Below are 27,405 nucleotides of genomic sequence, written 5' to 3'. Positions count from 1 at the left end.
CCATGCTAAGACAAATATTTAGGATACAATGAAAGAGTTTGCATTTATCTGAACTAAATACCTCCAGATGCTGTAAACTAAGTATTTTCTCTTGAAGACATGGAAAAAATGTTGCCTTGGATACAAGGATACTTGTATCATGGCTGTTCAATGTTCAATGCACTTCCTTATAAATCAGAATCATGAACAGTTCTGAATTATCACAGAATCAAGAACAGCCTGGGTTGGAAAGGACCTTAAAGGTCATCTAATTTCAACCTACCTACCATGGGCAGGAACACATTTCACTAGACCAGGTTGCTCAGAGCCCATCCAAACGGGCCTTGAACGTTTCCAGAGATAGAACATCCATGACCTCCCTGGGCAACCTGTTCCAGTGCCTCATCACCTTCAATGGAAAGAATTTATTTGTAGTATCTAACCTAAACCTACTCTCTTTCAGCTTGAAGTCATTTCCCCTTGTCCTATCACTATATGCTCTTGCAAATAGTCTCTCTCCATCTTTTTTGTAAGCTCTGTTAGGTACAGAAAGGCTGCAACTGGAGCACCCCAAAGCTTTCTCTTCTCAAGGTTGAACAGTCCCAATTGTCTCAGCCTCTCCTCATAGGAGAGGTGCTCCATCTCTCTAATCATTTTGTTGACTCTCCTCTGGACCCTCTCCAACAGGTCCATATCCTTCTGGCACCTCAGAGCTGATGCAGCACTGCAGGAGGGGTCTCAGCAGAGCAGAGGGGCAGAATCCCCTCCCTGGCCCTGCTGCCCACGCTGCTCCGGATGCAGCCCAGGACACGTTTGGCTCTCTGGGCTGGGAGTGCCCATGGCTGGGTCATGTCCAGCCTCCCATCCACCAGCACCCCCCAAGTCCTTCTCAGCTGAATCCGTATCTGGAAATGTGCAGGTTTCCCACTGGAACAGACAGCATCCAGGCAGAAAGGAAAGCATATGCATTATCAAGGTCTAATGTATAACAAACAATAAGACAGAGGGCAGGATGCAAAACACTGCTTTTTTAAAAGTATTTCCTTTTGTAGTTATTTCATGGTTGTAATTACAATATGGAGTGCATAATGGCAGCCATTTCTGTTATTCAGAAAAATGCATCCATTTATGCTACAGTTTCTTTTGCTCAGATATATCTGCTCCTAAATGTAAAACAGGTATTTTTGGGGTATTTTTAAATATAGCAATGCAGACGCACCTGTGGGGAAAAAACCCTTTCTTTGGGCTGGAAGCACTGATTAAAGACTGGTCACTTGGGCTGCTAATACATACAAGGACTAGGGTTGACCAAACTCTAAAGAGCCCTTGAAGGACAGTAATGACAGTGAAGTACCAAGAGAAGAAGACAACCTATAGAGAGAAAAAAAGCATATACAAAACACTAAGAGAAAGCCCCAGGAACTCATTGTAGATCTTCAAAATATTGATGCTATGAATTTCCACGGCTGTGACTGAGAAAAAAACAGTGGCCCAGAAGATGAACACATTCATTTATTTGGTGATTCTCTTGTGGGGAGGTCCACAGAAAAGCTAAAGTAACCCATACCACAGCAAGAAAATGATGTTTTCCACCAACTGCCCTTCATGGAGAAAGCACAGCCCTGGGGCAGCTGGCAGCATGCCAGACCAGAGGGAGGAAGGTATAATTTACACACGGCCATGCAAGTTCCAGTAAATCAGTCTCATGGCAAGAAAAGTGCAGCATTTCAGTCTTCAGAAACTCCCAGGAGAGTGGGAAATACATACTCAACTAACCACAACTATATGGGCTGAACCTGAATAAGCTGATTTCAATTTAAAAAAATAAAAAAGGAATGAAGGGAGAATATGAATATTTTCACTGCCTTTTTTTTCTGTTCACTCACTGTGTGTTTACCATAAATTAGACCTGCTGAGAGTGTAATGCTGAGCAACCCATATGGCAAATACTCAACTGAGAGATGTGAAAGGAAAATCACTTTTTTATTTCTGAATTACATCTAGCCCCTTTATTTAGAAAGTCTTCTTTAATAGCAAATACCCAGAAGCAAACCAGATAATACTGTTTTATATTAAAAATTATAAGGTGGCACACCTTTTAGACCAAAATAATATATTTGCAGAAGAATATGATTCAATACATGATGAAATAGGACAAAAAATTACACTTAAATCAGTGTTCAGTTAAGATTTTTGGTTATAAAACACAATTACAGAGGTTCTTAGTTGTAAAGTGGCCATTTATTCAAACTCATCCTCAAATCCTTCTTCTAATGAAACAATCTACAACTAGTCTAGGTCTGTGGTATTCCACCAATTGTAGAGCTAACCTAACAGTTCCCATTTGAGGTACAAAATTAATCTATTCCAACTTTTTTTCCTTACTAGACTGTGACAAACACTGATGATGAGACAACCATGCACAGAGAGCTATCATCCATGAAACCTGAAAAACAAACAAGTTCTGCATGTGGAATCCAGGCACAGATTGCTGATCAGATCTCTATGGCAATCTTGCAGTGGAGAAAATAAAGAAATCGACTGAAGATGATTCCTTGTGGATCTTGTTTACTCTTACCTTCCTGTAAGTCTAGATCTAACCTAGAAATCTAAAATCTAGATCTTCCCTTCTACCCCTGCCCCCCATAAAGGATGGAGAGAGAATAATTTTTTACAAAATTTCTCTGAAAATGAGACTAAGGCAACAACAGCATCAAGATGGGTAGGGTAAAATGCAGACAAGTTACAATATATCTAGCAGTGACATTTGTCCTCCTGTAGAAAGTGCCAGAACCCGTAACAGATATCATCTGATCCACTTTGTTTGTAAAGGTAGCATCCAGGGAAGGAGACTTTTTTTTCAAGGTCTTTGGCTGTTCATGCAAAGGAGGAAGAAAAATTGTCTGACAATTAAGATAGAAAATTTTTCAGGTTCTCTATTTCATTTTACTACCAACTCTATAATCCTGTTTGACCTGAGCCACAGAACAAAGCAGCTTGTATTCAGACATATTAATTCTTTCTCACAGAACTGAGAGAAATGTGAAAAGGTTGTATACATGCCTCAGTTCCCCATAGCTGTAATGCAAAATCTTTGATTTTTCATATTTGGCTAAGATTAGATTAAACAGGTTCTACTGTTGTGCTCTGCTGTAAACTTTGTGGCCTCAATAGGTTTTTCCTCACCAGCCTCAACAGTGGTCTGTTGATTTTTTGTTTAGAAGTAAGAATTCTGGAAGGCATTCTTATGTCCAACAGGCAAAAGAAATTCTAACACACTGAGAGCTACACGAGCACAGCTGAATAAAGTACCCTATTCTGCTTATGTCTTGCCTTTTTTTTCTTTAGTCTAAACAGTAAAAAAAAAATCTCAGGCTTTGTACAAAATTCCAAAACTTATGCCACCATGAGAAAATAAAGCTCTCCATACCTGAATTTTCAGTCACAGGATTTTTTTTATTAACCACAAATCACAAATAAGTAGAAAGTTATGAAATTCAAACTACAGTGATTATCTTCTGACAAAGAAATTTAAAAAAACCCAACAACAAAGCAGTCAGGAAAACAACAAATGTAGACCTTCCTACTCTTTTTTTTTTCTTTTTGTAATTAATAAATTCAATCTGTACTATGCAATTTTTGTTAAAGATGTTATTTCATTTCAGAAATGCAGCAATTTTGGGACATTCATGCACATTATATCTAATGGACAAAATAATAAAGGTCTTTATCATGACAGCGGTGCAAGATTACCCTGAAGGAATTTTCATTTTACACTTTGTCAAGTCTATATGGAAAAAGAAAAAATGACAAAAAAGTAAGATGTTGCAGTACTCTCAACATACATAGGAGTTATGAATGTTGGTTTTTCTGCCCTAAAGAGCCTGCAGGTTAGACTTAATATGTACTCATTTAAATACACGAAGTATTTAATGTACCCGAACAACTTAGCTACGGAGTTGCAGAAGAAACTATACTTTTTGGGGAATACCATTCATGCAGCTGCTTTATGACGAAAACTACATTTGGATGGAGACACACAGAAGCAGTGAATAATTCTAAGAAGTGGTGACCTTTCTGAGAAAATGTTATCTGTCTCCTGGAATAAGTGAAAGGAAAATTGCAGTCTTTGGTAGAATTAGTATTCTTAGCTAACCTGAATTTGAAAACTCAAATAGGGGCTGAAAGCTTTCAACTTGAACTATTTTGTAAATTTTTAATCCCTGTACTATAAATAAAATATATAAAAATGCATATAAAATTAAATAAACCCTGAAGTTTCTGGTTAGACAAAACACTTGACTTCAAGTCCTGAGAGTGGATCCAGTTACAGAGTCAAAAAAAGGATCTTTCCCATCATCATCTAAACACAGAATATATGCGAATTGTAAAAATCTTTCAAAGCACTTGATCTGCCTAATTCAAAATTCAAAAATTCCTACATCCTGAAATATCCAACAGTTTCAGGACTGCGCTTCCGATATGTAGTATGAGGTATAAAATCCAGCAGTGTATGATAAATCAGAGGTTATTGTAGTGTTTACAAGTGCTAAGCATTCCTTTACATTAGAGTTCAGAAGAAATTTTAGGACATGCTTTGCCAAATGGAACAGAAGTAGTATTCCAAGACACATCAGGAAAACTTCATGGGATTTCAGCATCAAAACATCAGTATTCTAAATAAATATTACATGATTTTAAAAGTGGGAGGATTTAAAAATTTTTAAATTAAAAGCACAAAAGCAGTCATCAAGCAGAATATTTCTTTAGAAATATACTGTATCTCTCTTCATATCCTGTTGACAGAATAGCTAGCTTCTGTAGTACTGTAACACTAACACTAGCAAACTCAAAATGTCTTTTTACTTATAGCTAGGTTATTATGTTATGTTTATTATATTCACATATTATATTATATTATTATATCATTATAATAATGATTACATTACATTATACTGTAATATTGGATCAACAGTTCAACATTTTAATTAATTTGTTTCCCACACACTATCAAAGAAAAAACAAAATTTACATAGTAGAAAATATAATTTCTGTAATATTCCTATTGTCATCCCTATTATCAGTTCTTGTATTCTTATGCATTATGGCCAGATCTTAAAATGTTAAATGTTCACGCTAGCTTTTACATTGAATTTTTTTTAAAAGTGCATTAAATTTCATAGAAACAACTCTTTATGCTGAACGTTTCTCAAAATAGCACCTCCCGCTGTCAATGTCTATGCCCCATAAGCAGCTAAGCTGAGTGCTACTGACAAGAACTACAAGAGTATACAAATGATAAATTAGTCAGCTTTGTAGAAGTCAGAAATACAGGCCAATAATGATACGGTGGATTATAGCATTTTACTTAGCTGAAAGATAGTGCATATTTTGCAACTGTATTTCATAAAGAAACTACCTTAATTTATTTAAACATGTTTCACAAATGATACAAAAGAAAACACTTTATCTTTTTAAACAATGTACTTGTGAGCACAAGCACATTTTTACTGTAATGTTAGCAGATTGCTCATTCCTTTTATAATTTCCATAGTTATTTTACTTTATTAACTTTTGAACCAAGACTGAAATAAACCATTAAAAGCAAAATTGTAAATGATAACTTGGACCAAATTAAACCAGATGTCACACTCATTATAACCAATGACATCTATCCAATTTATTCAGATGCCAAAATAAAAATTAAATCCTAAAATCATACCTGATGCCATTGTTTACCCTGTGCACTTTTTAGGTGATACTGCAAGTACAAAAAATTCTGATGCTTCTGGCTTACTATCTGTTGTGACAGTGCTATAGAATAAAAAGATCAAATACACCTTGCAAAAATGACAGTTGAATAAATCACACAGCTGAATTGGGAAGATTCGTAGATGTAATGGTCCTAGCCAGTTTTACAAGTTTACATTTTTCTCAGATCTCAAGAAACCATAGTAACAACCTATATGACTTCATGCAGAAACAGCTCATTGAGTGGAGGAACTTTAGCTTGTATCACTCCCACATCACCTTCTGAAAGGAATCTGATATGAAAACTATAAGCAATCCTGCTAATCACTGTAATCAAAGTAATTTTTGATGCAATTTGATTTTTTTATACTTAATTAGGAAGCACTCTTTTGAATCACAGAATAACAGGTTAGACGACATCTCAAGGATGACCGAGTCCAAACTTTTTTGACAAAAGCACTCTAGACAAGGTGGTCCAGCATCCTTCCCAGATGAACCTTAAAATGCCTAATGCTAAGGAATACACGACTTCTCTGGGGATTATTCCAATGACTGATTGTTATCATTATGAAATATTTTCCTTTTGTGTCTAATCAGAATCTCCCCAGGAGTGACTTGTATGCATCATCCTTCATTTTTCCCATGTGACTCATTGTAGAAACCGAGTCTCCATTCTTTTAACAGCCACTTTTTAAATACTAGAACCTGTTGTTAAGGTCTCACCTAAGCTTTCTTTTCTAATGTCAGGCTTCCTAGCCCTTTGATCATCTCTGTGATCATCTCATTCTCTCTACCCTCTCCAGCTTCTCCATATCTTTTTTGTATTGCAGAGACCAAAACTGACAACAGTATTCCAGGTGTGGCCTGACAAACACTGACAAGAATGGGATAATCTCTGCTGCTGAAGCCCCTGTGGATGCAGACCAAGATCTCACTGGGCTCCTCTGCTGCAGCAGCACACTGCTCACTCATACTGACCTTGTTGCTCACTGGCACTCACTTGTCCCTTTCCATGGAGCTGCCTCCCAACCTTGTGCTCCCAACGTGTGCAGCGCTCCTGGATTTGTTTCCCCAGGTGTAAGACCTTGCACTTGTCCTTGCAGGACTTCAAAAGGTTCCTCTTTTCCCACTCTTCCAGTCTACAGGGTGGCTCTCCTTTCCAAAGTGTTCACTCGATCCCTGAGTGACTTTAAGCGCCCTGGATGACCACTTATGAAGACATGAAACATCATTGGACTAACACCAATCCCTGGGGGACCCCACTTGTGCCAGGCTGCCAGCTGGAAAAGGAGACATTTACCCCCACTCTGGGTGCTGCCTGTGGGTCAGTGCCCCACCCACTGCCCAGGCAGCTTGTCCAGACTGTTACACAACAGCTTCACCAGGAGCCTGTGGGAGATCACAGAGGAAGCCTTGCAGAAACACAGGCAGACAATGTCCATGGCTTGTCCCACGTCAACCAAACAGGCTACCTTGCTGTAGAAGGCAATCAGGTTTGTCAAGCACAATTTGGCCTTGGATAATCCGTGCTGGCTTTTCCCAGTCGCCTGGTTCATCTGAATCCCAATGAATCCTCCCAGAAGGATTTGCGTCGTATCATTTTCAGGACCTCTAATTTTGTGGGGCCTCTTTTAAGCCCTTCTTGTAGATGGGGGTGACATTAGCTTTCTTCCAGTCTTTCTGGATTGTCTCCTGATCTCCAAAACTTCTCAAGGATTATGGAGAACAGCCTCACAATGACCCCAGTCAGCTCTCCAATGCTCTTGAGTGGATACTGTAAGGTCCTATCGATTTGCAGAAGCCAAGTTCCTGTAATAGCCCACACAGCAACTTTTCCTTCACTGACAATGGGTCTGCTTGCATCAACACAGACTTTTGCTTCCACCAGCATCTGGGGCCCAACTGTGCTGGTGACAACAGAGGTCAAGGAAGTTTTGAGAACTTTTGACTTTTCAGTGCTGTTGGTGACTATTTCACCTCTCCCATTTAGAACTGGGACAGTAGTTTCCCCTGTTTCTGCTTATCATTTATATATTCAACTTATATCCCCTTTCTTGTCGTTTCTGACATCTCTTGTCAATTTCAATTGAAGCTGAGTCTTTGCTTTTCTAATGGCATCTCATGCCCTGGCAATGTTCTCAGGGCTCTCAACAGATTTGTAATTCTTTTTCCATCTCTGGTGTGCTTCTCTTTTGGTCCTGAACAGACTCAGAAGCTCACAGTTAAACCAAGAGGATCTCATGTTCCACCTACTTCTCTTCCCTTTGAAGAGAATGAACTGGCTTTGTGCTTTCATGAGAGCCATCTTGGAAAATTCACAGCAGTTGCTAGCTCCTTTATTCTCCATTAAAGCTTCCCTTTCAATTGAGGGCTGAGCAAGCTGAAGCTTGCTCTTCTAAGTACTTAGTACTAACCTTCAGAGGTCACAGATCCCAAACTCCGCAATATTGCTTGGAGATGACCCTTTCAACCTGGACCAGAGGCACTTGATACGGCTTCTATAGTCACTGTAGTTATCTTCCATACATTTGAGGTTCTCCTTAACTTAAAGTGCAAGTCCCCCTCCTCCCCTCCCTCTCTTCACAAAACAGCCCATCATATTCCTCCAGTCATTGGACTTGTCCTGTCATGTTTCAGTTACTCCCATGATTCCTTAACTTTCTGACTAGATGTAGAGCTCCTAGTGTTTATTCTCCAGGCTCTGCACACTTGTATAAATACACATGAGGTGCCAGGTCTTCCTGAGAAGCAGCTAAGGAACAGTTGTCACTGCTCTGATTGGTCTGGCTTATTTCCCAAATGGCTACAACAGCAACCACTTAAAACCACCACTTAAACGGTTCTCCCCATCAGATTCATTTCTTTAGAGGGAAGTCACTACAGAGAATTCAGCTTGCCTGTCTAAACCTCTTCACACATTGAATTGTACTTGTTACAACAGGGATGCTTTGGCTGACTTGAGGCATCAACTGGACAGCTATTGTGCTCCAGAAGACGGCAGTCTGATGTTTAAGCAGAAGTATGGTATTTGTGTTAATGCACGTGTGGCTGCACTACTCAGTCATACGAGGTTATGACATTAGCCTCTTAATACTTATGAAAAAGCAAATGAAAGTATGTTTAAGCTTTATGTACTATATATGTTATAAATTTCCTAAGGCAGATATCACACACTGACATTTTAAGACCTTAATTAAGGTTGATTTATTTACAAATGGTATGTTTTCAACTCTCAGAAATGATGTATTTAATGTTTTATTTTTAAACACAATTAAAAAATAATATATAAATATATACATACTGCAAATGTAATACAGATAACAAATTCATTTAAGCCCATTTATGCACATTAGTGACACACCATGTGGCAGAAAGACTAGGACGACAAGAAGACCCCGTGGCGATTTATTTTATATTAAATCCCTAATGGCCTCTTCTCATCTTTGCAAAAATATGCACAAAAGTCCAGACTATGCAGCCATTGAAATGAATGGTTATTTATTTGCTAAACGAGAACCCTATGTTTAATGTTCCTTAGACATAAGGTAGTCTGCAAAAGTCGCATTCCTACAGCTCTATACATCATTTATTTTACATACCCTAACTTCTCACAACAGGCATCAGAAAAATACTTTTGAGCCATATTGTTATTGTAAGTTGCTGAGAATTTTGTTTCCAATTCCATTACTGGAAGATTAAATGTTAACATGTTTACTTGGGGTTTTTGCATTAAAAACAAATTCATGGACCAATCTGCCATTTAAAATACGTTTACATTTATACTGAGAGAAAAAAGTTGCCAAATATACCATGTGTATATACACATAATCATTACACACAGACAACAGAAGTTCAAATCTCCAAAGACACACTTTGTAATCTCACTTAGTTGGGTATAATGGTCTACCTAGAACTTGTCTGACATGCTTCAGCTAAGATAGAAGTTCTTGATTTGCTCTACAGAAGTATTAAAAACATCACTTTTCAAAATGCGGAAAAAAAATTGTCCAAAGTAGTGAAACAGTGGTGTTTCTTACTAATGCTACAAAGTAGCTTTAAAATTAAAATTAAACTGTATCTCCAAGATAAGACTGTTTTTGCACAAGAAGATGATAAACCCTGCACCAAACACTTGTATTTCTTAAAATTACTGTTGCTGGGACTGCCACTGTAAGTTCCTCTGAGGCATAAAGCCGCAAAGGGGGAAATTGTTACAAGAGACAAAACTTCCTATTGGTACCATTCCCAACTCATTTGGCCTATGGAGGCTACCTAAGGACAGTCAAGCTTCCCATGGCAGCATGAACTTGCAGGTCACTTGTGACAGCAGCCTCTGCTGTGGATCTGACATGTTCTGTAAGCTTTTAGAAGTGGCACACAACCTCTACAACCTGGAAACTGTCATTACGAAGTATGTGGATGCCATGGCCAGAGGCATGAACCTCAACAGGCCTTCAGAACATACTCCCTTGTCTGTCAGAGTCAGTAGCAGACAAATATAGAACTTGTTTTTAACTGACTGACCTGCTTCCTCAGGTGGTAATTGATTTTCTATAATTCTAAGTTCTGTGAGTAGTTAGAATAAATTTTTGTGGACCAGCAGATAAAAGACCTAGTACAACAAGCATATTATTAATCTATGTTATAAAGAGCCATTTCAGCTGAACTGAACATTGATAAAAAAAAGCAGAGAACAGACTTTGCTTTACAACAGTATTCATTTCTCAGGAAGAAAATTACTTTCCCAGAAAGTTGCATTGAGAAGACATTTCTCAATTCCAAGAGAATTCCAGTAGCAAAACAGCAAGATACTCAAAGGGTATAACAAAATGTAACAGAAATTAACAGTAACACATGCATTGAATATTGCTACAATATCTTAAAAGTAATCATTATTATGTCTTGGAGAAACTTCCCAGCAAAGGCAACAAAAGTAACTGTGATCTGGGCAGTGTCACTTTTATTTTGCTGTTCTCTTCAAAAATAAAGTGGTCGTGTATGCAAAATTTAAGCAGTGTGCACTCTGACAGCCAGTCACTGGTGACACAGGTCTGGTTTCAACTTACAGCTTTAATGCCACCTAAATCCAGGAAGGCCAAAGGTGGTTATCTCAAGAAATGCAAAGCTGCATACAGACTCTCTCTAAACACATTCACACAAAATGACTGCCCAATAGAAAGCACTTTAATGGAAGATACGTTATTTGTTGGTTATTAAGGAAAATAAGTGACCTTGCAATATTTCTGAAGAAGCAAAAACACAAACACACTAGAGATTCAACACCTGTTGCCAAGCCTATTCTTCATATTTCCTTAATATTTAATCAGGTAGCATCTGTGGAGCACTTTGAGGATGAATAACAAACTACCATTATTATTGCCAAGAAAATCACAAATTCATTACAGTTTGTGGATTCTGAGTTCATAACAGAACTCTGAATAGACAGGTCTGGACAGTTTTGTCATTAATTTTCTTATACGCATTGTGCTTCTGACACTGGGTGAAGTAACTACATCCCTATCATTAATAAAACTGAGTAAAAAAACATATTTTGCTGGCCAAGAACCAAAAATGAAGGTGTTCAGGAAACATTTCAACAAAGAGCTGTAATGAAGCAAATTCAAAACTCATCTCCATCCCAATAACTTCACACACATTATATCTAGGGAAAAGAAAAGCAGTTAAACCCCTGAAAAGTTAGTCCTTTCTGGCACAAACTATTCACAGCAGAACAACAGCCATCAAAAAGCAAAGGAAAGTACCTGTGACCTCCAGAAAGAAATCCCATCACAAATACTAGAAAAAAAATACTTAACAGACTAAAATCATCTAACATCAGTAAAATTCGTTCACTTTGTTCTTACAGGCAAGCAAATTTCCTCTGCCCTCCACAATGACCACTAGCTAAGTAAGAAAAACAATTATGAAACATTTACTGCTTAACTTCCAAGTTAAGTCAGCATCACATGTTACACTTCATCGAAAAAAGGTTGAAAATTTGCCTACTTTGAGAACTAGGAATACCCACTCTTGACAAAGTCAAACTGCGAGATCCAGCCAAAAGGAAGACAAGTTCTGAGTTACAATTAATTTGAGCATATAGAGTTGCAAAGACAAGGTCAGACTGATCTACCTGGAGCTTAGACATGTGGAACACAAGGTCTGTATTCTACACAGTTATTAAACATAAAACAAACAAAAGAAAATGCAATGTGCTAGCTAGCTCCTGATTAGCTCCAGGCTCTGTACAACATTAACTGAAACTAACAGAGTAAAAGAGAAATATTTAAAACAAAAGAAGATGAGGATTTTATTAAGAACTTTAGAAAATCCCGTTTTCTTTTTTGGAGATTTATCTTACAATATTCTTTCCCCATCCCCTTTCTGCCCAGCCTCAGCATAATTTTTAGGATCAAATTATTGTTCATAAAGCAATGCTGTTTTTATGGTAAAGACTGCTTAATATTGAAACAACTAATTCAAAACTAATAGATTCTACTTAATTTCTTGAAGCTTTACTACCCAATTTGTTTTTTATATTTAAGTATGCAAGCAGAAATCTATGGATAATTATTAGCTGGATTGTAACAAAAACTCCTTCAACCACAGAAGCATTTTTGTAAAATGCATCACAAGACACACATACTAAGAAATCTCTTAGGACATACAAGGCAAGAACTATTCAAGAGATTTTTTTTTTTTTTCTAGTAGCATTTGACGTAAAAAAAGATAGTTTGGATTTAGTGCAAAAGTAGACAAAAATTTCTTTTACATTTCAAATACTTTTGTATAGGTGACCTTCATGCAAATGAAGGGACTGAAAATTACAAACACATACTATATAAAGATGCTTAAGTTACTGATTTTTTTTCAGACCACTTAGGTTTTATTACTAATCAATATGCCAGTACGCAAACTTCAGTGAGAAATAACAGCATCATGTCATACTTGTTCAGTGATCTAAGCATTCATTTTTTAAAAATAATATTTTTACATAATATCCAGAAATATGTAACTCTCCTTCAGATCAAGGTAGAAAGCTCACACCTTCAATTCATGCAAAGGTTCCAACTTGTTTATGCCACTGTTTTTAACACACCATGGTACAATCTAAAGGGAGGGAATAATCATAATATCATAACAATGAAAGTCAGACAACAAAAATCTACTAGTTCTCTCAAAGTTAATTAAATCACTGAAAATTCTGTTCATACTGCAAAAAATACTGAGAAAACAACTTGTTCACAATTTCTTTTAAAGAACCATCTCCATACGCAATCAGGCTGTTAAACATGTTTTAAGTTTTGTCTTACCTCCAGTGTCATGTACACAGTGCTAATTGCTACTTTGATTTCTCCATCTGAAATCTCCCTGAGATCCTTGAGCATAACCTCCTCAATACTTGCACCTGTTTAAGAAAAGAAACAATTTTCCATTTATACAATTATCTGGAGCAGACAGATGCATCAACGTAAGTTAAAAACACAGCTTAGACCTTACCTTAATGCTGAACCTTCTTTCTGTACTTCAGAACATCACATGAGAAAATTAATTAACATTAATATTTCAATGCTTAATGTTTCTAGAGGGATTTTTTTTTTTTTTTTAAGAAAGAAAGCAATTTAAAGGAGGACACACACTAACAACAAGTATGAAGAATTAAGTCTCCTGCAACACCTGTGTTCTTGTGTGAACACTGAATTTTTGAAGTGAACATACTTCCAGCTGATGATAAATGTCTAGCTAGACAATTTCCATGGTCTAATATGAAATCACAAATATAAAATTACTTCTGAAATAAGTAATATAATGGAAAGCACCTGTGGACTATTATGGTGTTTATGAAATATTCAAAATCAAGGCATTTTAGATACTCTGTAAACACAACCATTCAATCTTTCTGACCATCTTCACAAATCGGTAACACCAATGGGTTTTTCTTATGTACATCGAATCATTCATGAACGAAGTGTATGTTTATGAACCACAGAAACACTCTCATCAGAAACAATGGCGTAAAACAAGAACTGCAACCAGACACATTGGTAAGTTTAAGCACAAGGTATTGAAAATCCAGGTGGCTAGTTTCCCTCACTGAACATGTTTGTCCAAAACAAATACATATTATGTAGAGGAACATAACTACATCATATGACTGCAACGCAGACCTGATAGCCAAATGTCTGTGTAAAGAATGCTTCAAGCCATCTAAAATGTCCACCAACCTTTAAGGCACAGCAGTTTAGCATCCACCACATGTTTGTATAAATGATTTTCAAGAGGGAAACAAATACCAACTTGAGTCAAAGAAATTAATCCTTTCATTACTGTTCTTTGAGTCCAGCTACTGCAGTCAGTCCAATGACAAGACGAACATTTACACATCTGTCATGTAAAAATTTTTGTATATAACCTGTAGACTTTCTGGGGGGCTGCAACATATTGTGCCTCAAATAACAAATGAATTCAAGCCAATAAATCATTAATTCTGCCAGAAACAGAATTTTTTTTGGCTCAATTGTCCTAATGTTGCCTCAAGTAACAGGTAAATAAGGTAAAATACTTAGCAGAAGTTACATAGGGGCTCCTGAAACTTAGCAACATCCTACTAAAAGAAGTGTCACATGCAATATGTGCATCTGTAATATGAATACACAGTAAATATGTACCTTGTAATACATCAAAAACAGAAGCTATAAGCAAAAAAAAATAAAAAAGAGTGGAGGACAGTACCCTCCCCATGCCTCATGTGACATATATAAATTACTGGCAACCAGGACCATGCAGACTAGACCCACTACACATACTTGTCCAAGTTTCGCATTTGCTATTACAGAAAACTTCATGACAAACAGTATTAAACCATTTTCCTTGGCAACTGGCAGAACTAAGTACTGACTTCCATAAAAGCCACTTTCACTGCCACTTTCCAATCTAGACTGCATACAGCTCATTCCAGAACTATGATTTCTTGAACTTAGGAGAAATCATGTGAACGGTTATAGACCTGAACTAAATTAACTTGTAATCTCACTGAAAGAAAGGGCAAATTCTGTCTTTATCTACCAGACAGGGCAGCTGTCTCAGACTGATGGTCTGAATTTCAACGACTACTTTCTGCATATGGGAAGATAGAGAACAAAAAAAGACCCTTAATCTGCATGGACCCTGTGCTTACCTGATGTATCTAACAGAGAAATATCCCTACGAATTTAATACTTACTCTTTGGTAAAAGCTTGGCAGCAAATATCAGTAAAAAAATGCAAGAGTTATTGCAACAATCTTCTTCAGCTTTCAAGGCATCTCTTCAAAAGCCTGCTACTAAATTTTGGGTCCAAACATTGCCACTTTAGATCACTGAATATTTCTATTTGGTATTTCTATCAGAAGAAAGGAAAAGAATTGCAACTTTCCCACTGCATCATCAATGTGAGTCTGATGTCAAATTCACTTCACCTGTACACAGCCCTCAGTAAATCTGTGTCATAAAACAAAATCTACTTCCACACCACATAGGCAATTGCAACACAATTTCTGCCCATGGGCTGACACATTTTTTATGTCCATGTGAATCAACATAAATTGATGAGCTTATACTTGTAAAAGCAATATAAAAAATGAATTGTTAACTTTATCTGCAAAAACAATGAAATATTATTTATGAGCTAAGTAGTTCCTCAAAAGAAATCATAATTCCATGATTTAGAATGTAAGCAACTTAGTTTAAAATTAATATACAACATTTAACTGTCAATGAAGATAGCATGCTGCATCTATTTTCACCACAGACAATATTCTGATAAGTTACACAAATAAATTTGTAACAGGTCTGAAAAATGGAAGGAAGTTGCACTACCTTGGGCATTAAACTGCGTTTCCTGGAGAACAGAGATAATTTCCTCTCGTGGGGGAAGATCTGGAAACCTTTCCTCCAAGGTGGACAGTACTTTCTCCTGCTGCTCTGTCATATTGTCAGTTTCCAAAGACATGCACTTGAAGAGAATGCTCCCTGAAATATTGAAAGACAAAAAAATCAATGTCTTTGTAAATATCAAAGAGGAACTATTGAAACAGAAGTTTTACTGTATTGCTTCCCAAGCCCATTCCTTCTTGGAGGTTGTTTCCACTGAGAGCTCACTGAATTCACACAGAAACATCCTTCTAACATGAAGCTCCTAGATCAGAACTGGCTGCCTCCTCAGTACCTCTGCTACAGCTAATTGTCTGGTCCCAGGGCTGCCACAGGGTGCAGCGTGCTTCTGTACACTAACAGGGCAGTGCAGCACAGCCAGCAGCAGCTGATGGACTAACACCACCCTACGTTCTCCTCTCTCCAGGCATTAGACCAAGTGCTGGTGTGTTTTGACACATAAATCCACACTGTCAGCCTTCCTTCTACAGACGTGTCAGTGAATTCTGACAATGGACGTAAGGAAGAAATACTCTGCTGTGAGGATGGTGAGCCACCAGAACAGGCTGCCCAGAGAATATGGAGATGCCCCATCCCTGGAAGTGCCCAAGGCCAGGTTGGACCAGGCTCTGAGCAACCTGGATAGTGAAAGGTGTCCCTGCTCATGGCAGTGGTGTTTGAACTAAATGATCTTAAAGTCATTGGTCACTGCAGTGTAACGGACTCTGGCTAATTCTTGTCAACAGACATACCAAAAAAACACCAATTCAGACAACCAAAATTTTAAAATTTAAGAGAAACATAACCCAGTAAATAACTTCATAGTGATTGGAATTGTCTTACAATATGGAAGTGAGAGTGATGTCTTTTCCGACAAACTACGTGCTGCACATTAAGTCACCCCTTCCATTCCCTGGAGACTGGGATTCCATTTATCAATATACCCAAAAATAGTGTTTTCTTCCAATCACTCACAGTAAATTCAGGATAATAAAATCTTATACTTCAGCCTTGAAATTATTTAGTATTCTACTGTGCACAAGAATTTCAAACAAGTGTATGATTTCATTGCATTATGCTGGGTCAATGAGCAATCGAGTACAATAAGTACAATAAATGTGTTAGATAGTGACTACAAAACAAAGAGCTTAGGCTTTAGCACAGAGCAAAAAAGAGTAAATGAAAAACCTTGACACTGCCACCCTCAATCTCACCAGATGAGCTAGGATCCAAACATCTACTACATCTACTATATATTAATTTTCCTTTTCTCCTACAATATCATCACATGAAATAACAAATGGCATTTCTTCAAAATTTACAAACCTCTTGCAACACAAAATAATTGTGCCATTATAAAGGGTATACACACCCTTATTAAACAAATCCTGTGTGGATTAAATAATAAATAATGCTTAACAAGCCAAAAGCTGCTCCCCATCAGATACTAATTTCTGGAATTAAATACAAATACATGACATTCCAGTCTATGTTTCTATTACAGATACTGTAACTGCCAATATTCTTTCAATTTGCAGCAACTCTCTATGTCAGTCTCTCAATCACTTTAAGACAATGTTCCTGCTCTGTTTAATAGTATTAAAAATACTCTATAAATACAGACTGCATGAAAATCATGTATACTGATCCAGATTGCTATTTCTAAATTTAGGTACACAACATAACAAGCAGATTTCAAATTCCTGTAGGTAAATAACTGATATATAAAGTACCCAGATATCTATACCCATTATCAAGGCCGAATTTTCAGTCCCTCTAACAGGAAGAAATTTTCTCAACCAGCACCCTCCATGGTAATTCATCTAAAAATATCCCTTTGTTGTTCAGCTCCACAGATAACAGTGCTTGTGCTACATATATACTCTTGAGGGATATTCTATAGGTTGGAAATAGTGGTGACCAGAATGAGTGAAACACCCCACAACATGCTTTCAGTAAGCACAGAGCTGCATCTGGGTATATGGCAGACCCAGGGACCAGGATGCATAAAGTATTTTAGCAACAGTGATTTTCTGCTTGTTTTCTTCCCTTTCCCAAAAAGGGAAATTGCTCATGCACACACAAAGGAAATGGAGACCCTAGCAGAAAGTTCTGGATCTACAATGTGTGCTCAAATTCATCACACACACTGGAGGGAGGCTGCAGCATACACCATAAAGCCCTCCGGCAGCATTAGGATGAGTCAGGCAGTCTGTCCATCTGCAGAGAACCTCAGATACACAATGCATGGAACTTTTACCACAGCTGTGTGAGCTTCAGGGAATAGAGTATTTGGGTAAGATGAAGAAGAGAAAATCCTAGTACAAACATACAGGGAAAATGTAGAAGAACAAAAGGTGTGAGCTGTATATCCAACCAAGCTCACCAATCTGGAAGTCAACGTGATGCAACCTTCACTCACAATAGGCAGACACCTTAGAAAGGTTTTTAAAAAGCTCTGGTTTTGTCACTAGTCACACCAATACTGTAGTGCTTGCAATTGATAACTTTTCTACTAGGATGCAAGCCAGAAAAGGATAATTCTCAAATTACTAGGGTGTCAGCAAGCCCTAAGATCAACATTTACTTGTCCTTTAATACTATGACTGTTCTTCAAAACTGTCCTCATTACCAGGAAAGAAAGGCACACCTTTCCTCCTCAGGCATCCTCAGCATTCCTGTGAGAGTTAAAATTCCAGACAGCCTAGCAAAAGAGTTCACTTAAGTTACTTTTGCTTGACCAAAGGTCATTAGTTCATTTAGTCATGTGCTGTCTTATAAAAACCTGCTGTAAAGCAACACATGGTCTCAGAAACCTCCTGCAGATTTTCCTGAGTGTTGGTGCAACTCCCCCAGGGTTTCTGAAAGCAGAATGGTGGCTGCTGTCTGCTTAAAAACAGAGAAAAATATATATATAATAGGCAATACAAGATTCAATATTATATCTTGCGTACATCACACTTCACATTTTTTTTTCTGAAGAGGTCACTAGAAAATAGGCTAAGGCTCTTAAAAAATGTGCATTTTATTCTTTTTTTGCAAAGCAGTTTGAAAGCAAAGCATTAGTTTTGCCAAAAGCAATTGCTGTGCATTAATATTAAACATGATCTAATGAAGGCAGAAGTCGTTTTGGGAAAACATTAAGAACAGCAAAAGCATCTCCTGAATTATAAGTTTATAGCTGAGAGAAACAGTACAATGAAAACACAGGCATTTCTCCTGTCAAGGTTTTGTTCCATAACCTGTAAAAATAAAGGACAGGGAAAAGAGGAAAACCAACAGTCCCTTATGGAAAGTACACCTCAACACTCTTCATGCACCACTCCCCACCCTCCGCGCCGAAAACAGCAAACCAAAATTGTAAATATACCCAAGTAAGCAATCTTTACAGTAATTAACAGGAAATGCAATGAAGCTGGAATAAAATGTAACTGGGGAAAAGAGAGGAGGAGCACTGCCTCCAACAAAACCTGCTTCCATATATTGAAAAGAAGTGTCAGTCCAAGTAAGTGAAGTGCTTGTTGCAGGTCAAAATGATTCTTTCTTCCTGGCATATATATTAAGGATGCATCAATGAGGGAGCATGTGAATCATTGGATCAATGTACAAGACAGAACAAAAAAAAAATACTGGCATAATCCCCAAAGTCCTTAAAAGGGCATTTCTTAACATTTGTCTGGGTGGCTAGAATAACAAACTAGTCTTCTCTACTGAAAGTCAGACTGCCCCAACATGGCATGAAAATACCTCAGCTATGCAGCTCATCACTAGCAAAAGCAGATTCACATTAAAAAAATTGCTGACGCTCTTGCTGGAAATCTGTCTATATTTACATGTTGTGGTTTGCACCTTGTGGCATCCTTCAAGGCCTTATACAAATAAACATAAAGAGGCATTTTTGAGAGTGCATTGACCCAAGATACCTGACAGTGAGTGCCTGGAATAACATCCTTGCCAGCTGGCTGCAACAGAGAATGTAATGATTCAGCAGTTTAATGGATCTTGAGTTTGGCAACAGTCCCCTTATAAACATCTCTTGGGAAATAAAATAATACAGGCCTAGGACTCTGGCAGGTTCTGTAATTGTTTGCTTCTGGCACAAATCCAGGGACAGCACTAGCTCTAACGTAAGGCAAATATGGCTGTATAACACTGATTCCCCAAGCAGGCTCTACTCAAAAACACAAGCGTAGAATTAGCTTATATAACATCCGATAAGGAGACAAAGAGACCAGAAAAGTACTCCTCTAAAAAAAAATTATTCTTTAAATAGAAAAATGCCTAAATGAATAATGCTCGGTTTCAGAGGAAATACCTTTTCTCTTGCAAGTTGTTGTTGTTGCTGCTGTTGCTGTTTTTTAAACATTGACAGGCAGGTGAATTTTGGTCAAAGGTGCAATTTATATATATATAAACATTTGCTTTTTTATTAAAACTTAAAAATTGCTAACAGACTTTAAGAAAAAAAGTTTCAAAAACAGTCAACAAATGAAGCTGTCTTGATCACTACATGACCATTATTAAAACATGAGATTTTCTTTTATCTTAAAAGTCTACCAGCAAAATACTCACTGGAAAGTCAGAAAATGAAAGAGGGCCTCCCAGCTCAAAGACTCAGATAGCAGCATCTCTCAGCATTTTTACGAAAATAAAATCCTAACTCTTAGCACTCTGACTTCTACTTTGGCCTTCTCAACTTAATCTGAAATTATAACTATATACAGATTTACACTGGAAGTAACATAACAAAAGGTGAAAATCACAGTATTTTGCAGCCTCTGTACCTGTGAAGTGCCCCCAGAGAAAGATGACAACCTGCAAACCTCTACGTACTCATCTGTCACTTGTGGGAATGAAAAGAGCCAGCCCTCCTTCCATGATACACAGTCCCTTTGTTCCCTATGGTATGGTGAGATGAATTTAAGAAGCTATACCTCATAATAAAAGACCATAATATATACAGGGAACCAAAACATAGACCTGGCAGGCTGTAGCTCATCTCTTATTTTCTGACTGTTTTAGTTTGATCTGTCATTTACACACATTAGTATCTATGACTTTTTAATTTTTTTTTAATTAATCTCATCAAAACCACTGACTTTTCTAAATTTGTAATGAAATATTCTTAAGTAACAAAAACTTTTTCTGTTTTAAGAGACCGAGAGTACTTGCTGCACTGTTTCACTTTTTATTTGTACAAGCTGTGCTGCTGGGAGAAGTAGAAAAGCATCCAGTCTCAAGTGCAACTGTGTTTTGTACCCTAGGCTTTGCCTAGGCTTCTTCTCATACCATGCAGAAGAAGGTATGCAGGGACTTTTTATCCACTAAGTTCCTCAAACATGCACTACCAAATTTAATAATCAAAATGTAATTGGCCATTGATAAAAAAAAAAATAAATAAATTAGCCACTGTATTTCCCAAAGCTGGAAGCACTATGCAAACACTAATAAAAGCATAAATATTTTAATTTGGATACAGATTAGAGGCACAAAACATGCTGACACATCCACATACAGTACTTGAACATGTTCTTGAACATTTTAACTCTCCCTCCTAACACTCCACCAACAAACAAGTATCCTGATATTCCTCAAAAACCCTTTTCTGTTCTGCCTCCAAAACCAATTATTATGCTTGGTCATTTGCTCAGATTCCTGGAGAGCTACTCAACAGAAATTTGGAGCTTACAAAAACATTTCATGGCAAGTTAACTAAAGCTTGTTAGCATGGAAAGATACTGTAATGGCCAGCTAAATGCTGTATTACTGTTAATGCTTATTGAAGCAAATATTTTTGGAATATTTCTGAAAAATATTCATCTTTGTCATTTCTTATAACATACTTCTTAGTTATCACAGTGATGAGTATAGTGACTCACCAAGATTCTAGTTGCTTCTGAAGTCTAAACGTAGACAAGTTTTCATAATCCTCATTAAACATGCCCACATTAATTTCGTAAAAGGATATTTAGCAGTTTCACATAATTAAAACTTAAAACCTATGAAATTCATTGAACATTATTAAAATTCAGTAAGTAACTTAAAAGCAGTGACTGCTCTTTTCAACGCCAGTTTTATTTCCAACTGGAAAGCTCTGCTGCAGCAAATAAACTAAAAAAATGAATACAAATTATGAACTTTCAAGACAGAGAAGAAAATACTTCTGACTGTTGAAGCCCACCCTCACTTTGTACTCTACTGGACATACCCAGTACAAAAGGAAAGCAGAATGCAATGAAGATTTGGTAACACTGTTTTTAAACAGAAAAAGTTTTGCATCACACCATTAAAAACATCATTCTATAAAAAAGTACAACCATTGGGAGGGAGAAGCTTTAACTTGTAAATATTAGATTCCAATCCATATTGCTGTCCACAATGCCCCTGGAATCAACGAACTGCACAGCTTTCCCAGCTACCCAGCTGGTATGTCGACAGCTTCATTTAATATTCTTGTCTAGTGATACAGCAAAGACCTCTCATGCCTATTTTTAAATGCACATTTTTAATATTCAATATAATGTTACTCTTTAACAAACTCTTTACTCCCTGCTTCTTTTATGAAGCTTCCTGTGGTCTTTAAAGGGATTGTTAACCAAAGAATGGATCACACTCTTTCTGCATGAGCAAATTCAGAAACACTCCATTAAACCTTTCAGTATTTAATATAAAGAGTAATCTCTCACCTCTGAGGAGATAAGCCAGTTGCTGAGTGATTAACTCTGGTGCCTTTTGAAGAATCTCTTTTACGACTAAAGAGGAAGAACATGCTTGTATCTCCAGGCTCCTGTCACATTGCTCATCTGGATTGATGACTTTGACAACAGCTGATTCCAAACTTTTATCCTCACTATCAAGCAAATTTAGAAGTTATACATATATTTATCTTTATAGCTGCTTAGACAACTCAGTAAAAAAGTGCAAAATATTTTTTTAAATTCTGGTCTACAACAGCATTTTCATAGCTACCTGAAGCCTGCTATAAAGCAAAAGGATAACACAGGGGTCCTAAACCTGCTATTTTTAAAATTAAGTGTTCAGAGTTCTTTTACTGCTTGATACATCACTAAGTACAACATTTCCCTCATCAAAATCTATTAAATATTACTGACAAAAAGTATTTCTACATGCGCTGAAAATAGCCTTCTTTATATAGAGGAGATTCAGGATTTTCCCAATTGAATATTCTGAAAACTTAAAAAAAAATTTTTTGGTGTGTTTAGATACTTCTTGTTTCTGTTTACAATAGCAGTAACCAAGCCAAACTAATTTTAATAATAAAATACTAATTGTAACTCTTTGGAAGGAAGAAATACAGGAAGTGACAGTAAAAAACAAAAAGCAGATCTTACAGATAATTTTTACTCTGAGGACTGAATGATGCACTGAGCTGAAGGCACTTAACACACCAACAGCTATGTGATTCACCTATACTTCTCTCTTCATATTTTCCCTACTTTTAGTCTATATAAACTTCTATAAACTTCTCAGAGTACAATGGAGCCATAGGATGCTACTTGTCTTAAATGAAGTTCTAAGGACAGCTGGAAGTAAATGGCATCCTTCACTCTGGGCAAGACAGGCATACCATTATAAAGAAGCTCTTCATAAAGGATTCACAATGGCCTCATAAATAGCCCCTCTTAAGGATGGGATTATTATGGGTTTACAGACTCTGATCTTCCGGAGATCAACTCCAAGCCTTTTGAAAGGCTGTCGTTGGTAAGGACCACAATAATCCAGCCATCTTAACAGTACATATGCAAGTGTCTGGGTACCTACAAATCAGTGAAAGATTCTCAAGGGAAAGCTAACTAAGAAGCAGAAAAAAACTCTGATCTCTTATCTACTGGCCACAGGAAACTTCCAGACTATTTAACTAAATTAAAATAACTAATCTCAGATGCGTGTAAACACAAGGTTCTTAAAAGTGGAAATTTCATTAAAAGTGATGCAAAGATCATGTTCACCTTGTTACATTTATTGAACATAAAGGGAGAAAAAATACGTTTTTTTTAGGTCTGTATTAACATAACAATATTGATATTAATACAGAAAAAATGTCATTTTTTAAACAGTTCAAACTCACATAAGCCACCTTACTGTACATAAAATACAATACCTCATCAGCATGTTGCTGTTTACAAGTGTTAAAGACAATTTCCCTTCAGCATTCAGCTGATGCAAATTGATTTCATCTCGGAAGATATGGAATGACTCTGGGATATTCAGCTCCTCCAAAATAAATCTTGTCTCAGTGAAGTAGCTGAAGTCTCTTCTTGGTATGTTCAACACAGGTAAGCAAAGAACATCAGGAGGACTGACCTGTAACATAGCATAGTAACATAGCATTTGTGAGAATTTGACTTGTTTTTCATCAGGACAGTACTTGAACACAGTGAGCAATTAGAAACAGCCTGGATTTTCTGCTTGGGGCTTTCTCCCCTTTACTTAATTAAAAGAAAAAAGAGGTACTTCGCACTTTTTTTTCTTCATCTGTCTCTGTTCCTACAGAGTACCTACAAAACCAGAATAGGAAAATGAATGAAACACAGGACTGATTTTTCATGCTACTCAATAAGCCATTTAATAACCACTCATTCATTTTTGTATTAAAAGAAATGTTATTTATCTCTTAAAAATAATTTTTGATAACAACAAAATCATTGTCCAGAAAAGATATTTTTACAGCAATTGACTTGACAATAAAATGTCTATAACAACCTGGAAGAAGTGAATTAAGACCACTCAGTCCAATTTTTCCTTTACCTTGTCTAGAAAGTAGGCATAGGCCAGGGTAGAAATAAGTGAATCCAAATCACAGGGTTTATTCCCAAGAACAACATGGACTTTTTCCAGGCGTTTGCTCCTGTTCTGTAAGACATTAGAAGACAATTGCCATGAGTGGATATGATGAGAAAAAAGTAAAATCACCATGACATTTTAAAGGACAAGTTAAATATCAGACTTTGTTCTCAGTTGTAGCATTTTTCACTGCTGGCTGGAAGAGTGGACTTCTTGTGGGATAAGACATTCCTTGGCTTCAGAGTTCCCAAGAAAGCCCAAAACTAAATTTCACAAGACACCATAGTTTAGAACCCAGTGAGGTCTGAAACTGACAGAAGTCCCTTTCACAGCAAAGTAACAGATAAGCAGCAGCTTCAATGTCTGTGCGGAAAAGCTTTTCAAAACACCTGACAAATTAATTCATAAAACAGACAAAAAGGGTGTAGAAATACACAAAACAAAATGCACAGGAAATAATACCTAGCAAGTTGTGATTTTAATTTTACCCTTTTCACTTAGCTGAAATCAGTAAATAGACAAAGCAACTGCCTTTCACACTGAATCTTCAGAAGCTGAACACAGCTGAAGTACTAAGAGTTTTGAACTGTTCTCACTTAATAAAATTAGGAGCCTTTCCAACAAGAGGAAAAGAGAAGACTGTGTGAAAGAAAAGTATTGAAGGGAAGGATCTATCTTCTTCATAACCACACATAAAACATAAGATTAAGTTTTTCTAGTTTTTCTCTTGTGCATATCATTACAGTCAAGCTAGCTGCATGGAAACATAACAGTTTATTTACTTTCACTGCTTCTTAATTTGTGAAACATAGGTGCCTGATGCTAAGAGACATGCTTCAGAAACAAACACACGAAAGTAAACGTTTTTGTGTTGGCATGTACAGGTTGATGTACTTTATGCTACTTTTAACTTGAATTCTGGGTGTCAAAATTTTAATCTTTCAACAGAAGCATGTAATTAACCTTAATAATTATAAATGTGCAATTTTTCTTAAGCTAACCTTTTTCCTCTATGTCAAGTCTTAGTTCTACCTGGATATAAGGACTTAGGTTCTCTTTCCATTAATAGAACACAGCCATCAAAATACGTTTGAGTATTAAATCCAGGACACATTCTCCATTCCCTATTTTTCAGGAAAGACAGATTTAGCTTACTGAAGAATACAATACCTGGAACAGATACATTCATTTATGCTCTAAGTCTTCAGCAAACTGTCTCCATATACTCTTTTCAATGTAATTTTTGTAACATGTTTCTCTGCAGCATGCATTTGATTGATTTGCCACAATGAAGAACAAAAATAAAGCTCATGAGCTCATCCTTTTTTCGGTACCCTCTCAGTAAAGAATTTCTTCTTAATATCTAATCTAAACCTGTCCTTTTCCAGTTTATGGCCATTCACACTTGTACTATCACTATGCATCCTTGTCAAAAGTTTCTCTCCGGTTTTCCTGTATTTCCCCTTTACATTATGGAATGCTGCTCTAAGGTATTCCTGCAGCCATCTTCAGGCTGAACATTCCCAAGTCTCTGAACCTGCCTTTATAAGAGAGCTGCTTTAGCCCTATGATCAATTTTAAGGATCTCCTGTGGACTCCAACAGGTCCATGTGCTCCCTGTGCTGGCACCCCAGAGTTGGATGCAGGGTTCCAGGTGAGGTCTCAGCAGAGCAGAGCAGAGGGGCAGAATCCCCTCCCTGGCCCTGCTGCCCACGCTGCTCTGGATGCAGCCCAGGACATGTTTGGCTTTCTGAGATGTAGGCACACATTTCCAGTTTATAATGAACACACACCCATAAGTCTTTCTCCTCAGGGCTGCTCTCCACCCAGCCTGTGTTTTTGCTTGGCACTGGCCTGGCCCAGGTGCAGCACCTTGCCCTTGGCCTTGTGGTTCCTGAGGTTCACCCAGGCCAATCTCTCAAGCCTGTCAAGGTCCCTCTGTGGTACTGACAGTGACTAGCAGTACCTTTTTCCTCACCTTTCCTGCTTTTCACTGAGCAGAACTTGCTTCTCTTCTGCTTCCCCTCTTGCAGATCCAAGATACATGATTTCACCATTATTTCATTTCCCCATGTGGAGCTGAATGAATGGCTTTTTAGCATAATAACCATGCAACCCTGAAGTATTGCATACTGCTCATTTTTCATGTGCAACACTGCTTCCTCTTTCACCATCTCAAATACAATTAGTTTGGTTAGCCTTCTGCATGTTAAATCAGGCATCTTCAGGAAAAGCAGCCACATGGATGGAAGGCTTCCTCTCACAGGTCTTCCCAAGCAAAATCCTGGGCAGAGAAGCCCACAGCCCAGAAGACAAAGATCCATAAACCCAAAAGGCTTAGCTACAATAGGACTAAAATGTAACTGCCTCCTGCAGTTACCACAGCTAAACCTGAGGGGAAACTTGAACTGTCAATATCTCTAAAAATTAAGAAATTAAGGAGGTTAATGATGAAGCTAGAACTCTTGAATTAAAATGCATAAGAGACCAGAGATTTCTCTTCATGATGATGAGTTTTTGTTTAGCTAGATTAAAGGTAAATTGTAAAATGCACAAGCACTGGATGACTGGGATAAAATGAATTAAAGAAATTATGTGTCATTTTCTGATGGCATCAGTCAGGATAACTTAATTTAGATCAGACCTGCTAGATTAACATTCACTTATTGTGCTCAGGAAAGTGATTTATAAACATTAGGCTACTTCTGTAAGAGATCTGATTCTCTCATATCTCTCACAGATATTTACCATGAAGAAATTCTCGTATCTGTTCAGTTTTGCTGTGTAGTAATACATAAAAGCATGACTATGCAACTGCATCTCTATGTAACTGCAGTAAAAATATCATTTATTAGTTCCCACCTGCATCAAACAGCTGATATATTCAAACATACTGCAATACTGGCAATCAGGTTTGTAAAAGTTTTCATCAAGACATGTTAACCACAATGATTGATCA

General features: G+C 37.2%; 1 protein-coding gene across 1 annotated transcript; it reads right to left on the bottom strand.

The window, feature by feature from the left end:
• Positions 1 to 11,565: 11,565 nt before the first annotated feature.
• Positions 11,566 to 25,870, bottom strand: LOC148184494 (protein prune homolog 2-like). The gene is made up of 7 exons (XM_088054634.1): positions 25,781 to 25,870; positions 24,411 to 24,515; positions 23,764 to 23,966; positions 22,328 to 22,491; positions 15,588 to 15,740; positions 13,044 to 13,138; positions 11,566 to 11,634 (listed from the first exon to the last, which is right to left on the bottom strand). The coding sequence occupies exons 1-7, from the start codon at positions 25,868 to 25,870 to the stop codon at positions 11,566 to 11,568; spliced, it is 879 nt and encodes a 292-aa protein (XP_087910760.1).
• Between the last annotated feature and the right edge of the window lie 1,535 nt (positions 25,871 to 27,405).

Source organism: Pseudopodoces humilis, chromosome 4, assembly GCF_049639895.1.
Source record: "Pseudopodoces humilis isolate 2021_Gansu_Grassland_sample_001 chromosome 4, ASM4963989v1, whole genome shotgun sequence".
In the NCBI taxonomy this organism is placed as follows: domain Eukaryota; kingdom Metazoa; phylum Chordata; class Aves; order Passeriformes; family Paridae; genus Pseudopodoces; species Pseudopodoces humilis.
The sequence above is the reverse complement of the archived record's forward strand: the minus strand, read 5'-3'. Positions and strand labels throughout refer to the sequence as shown.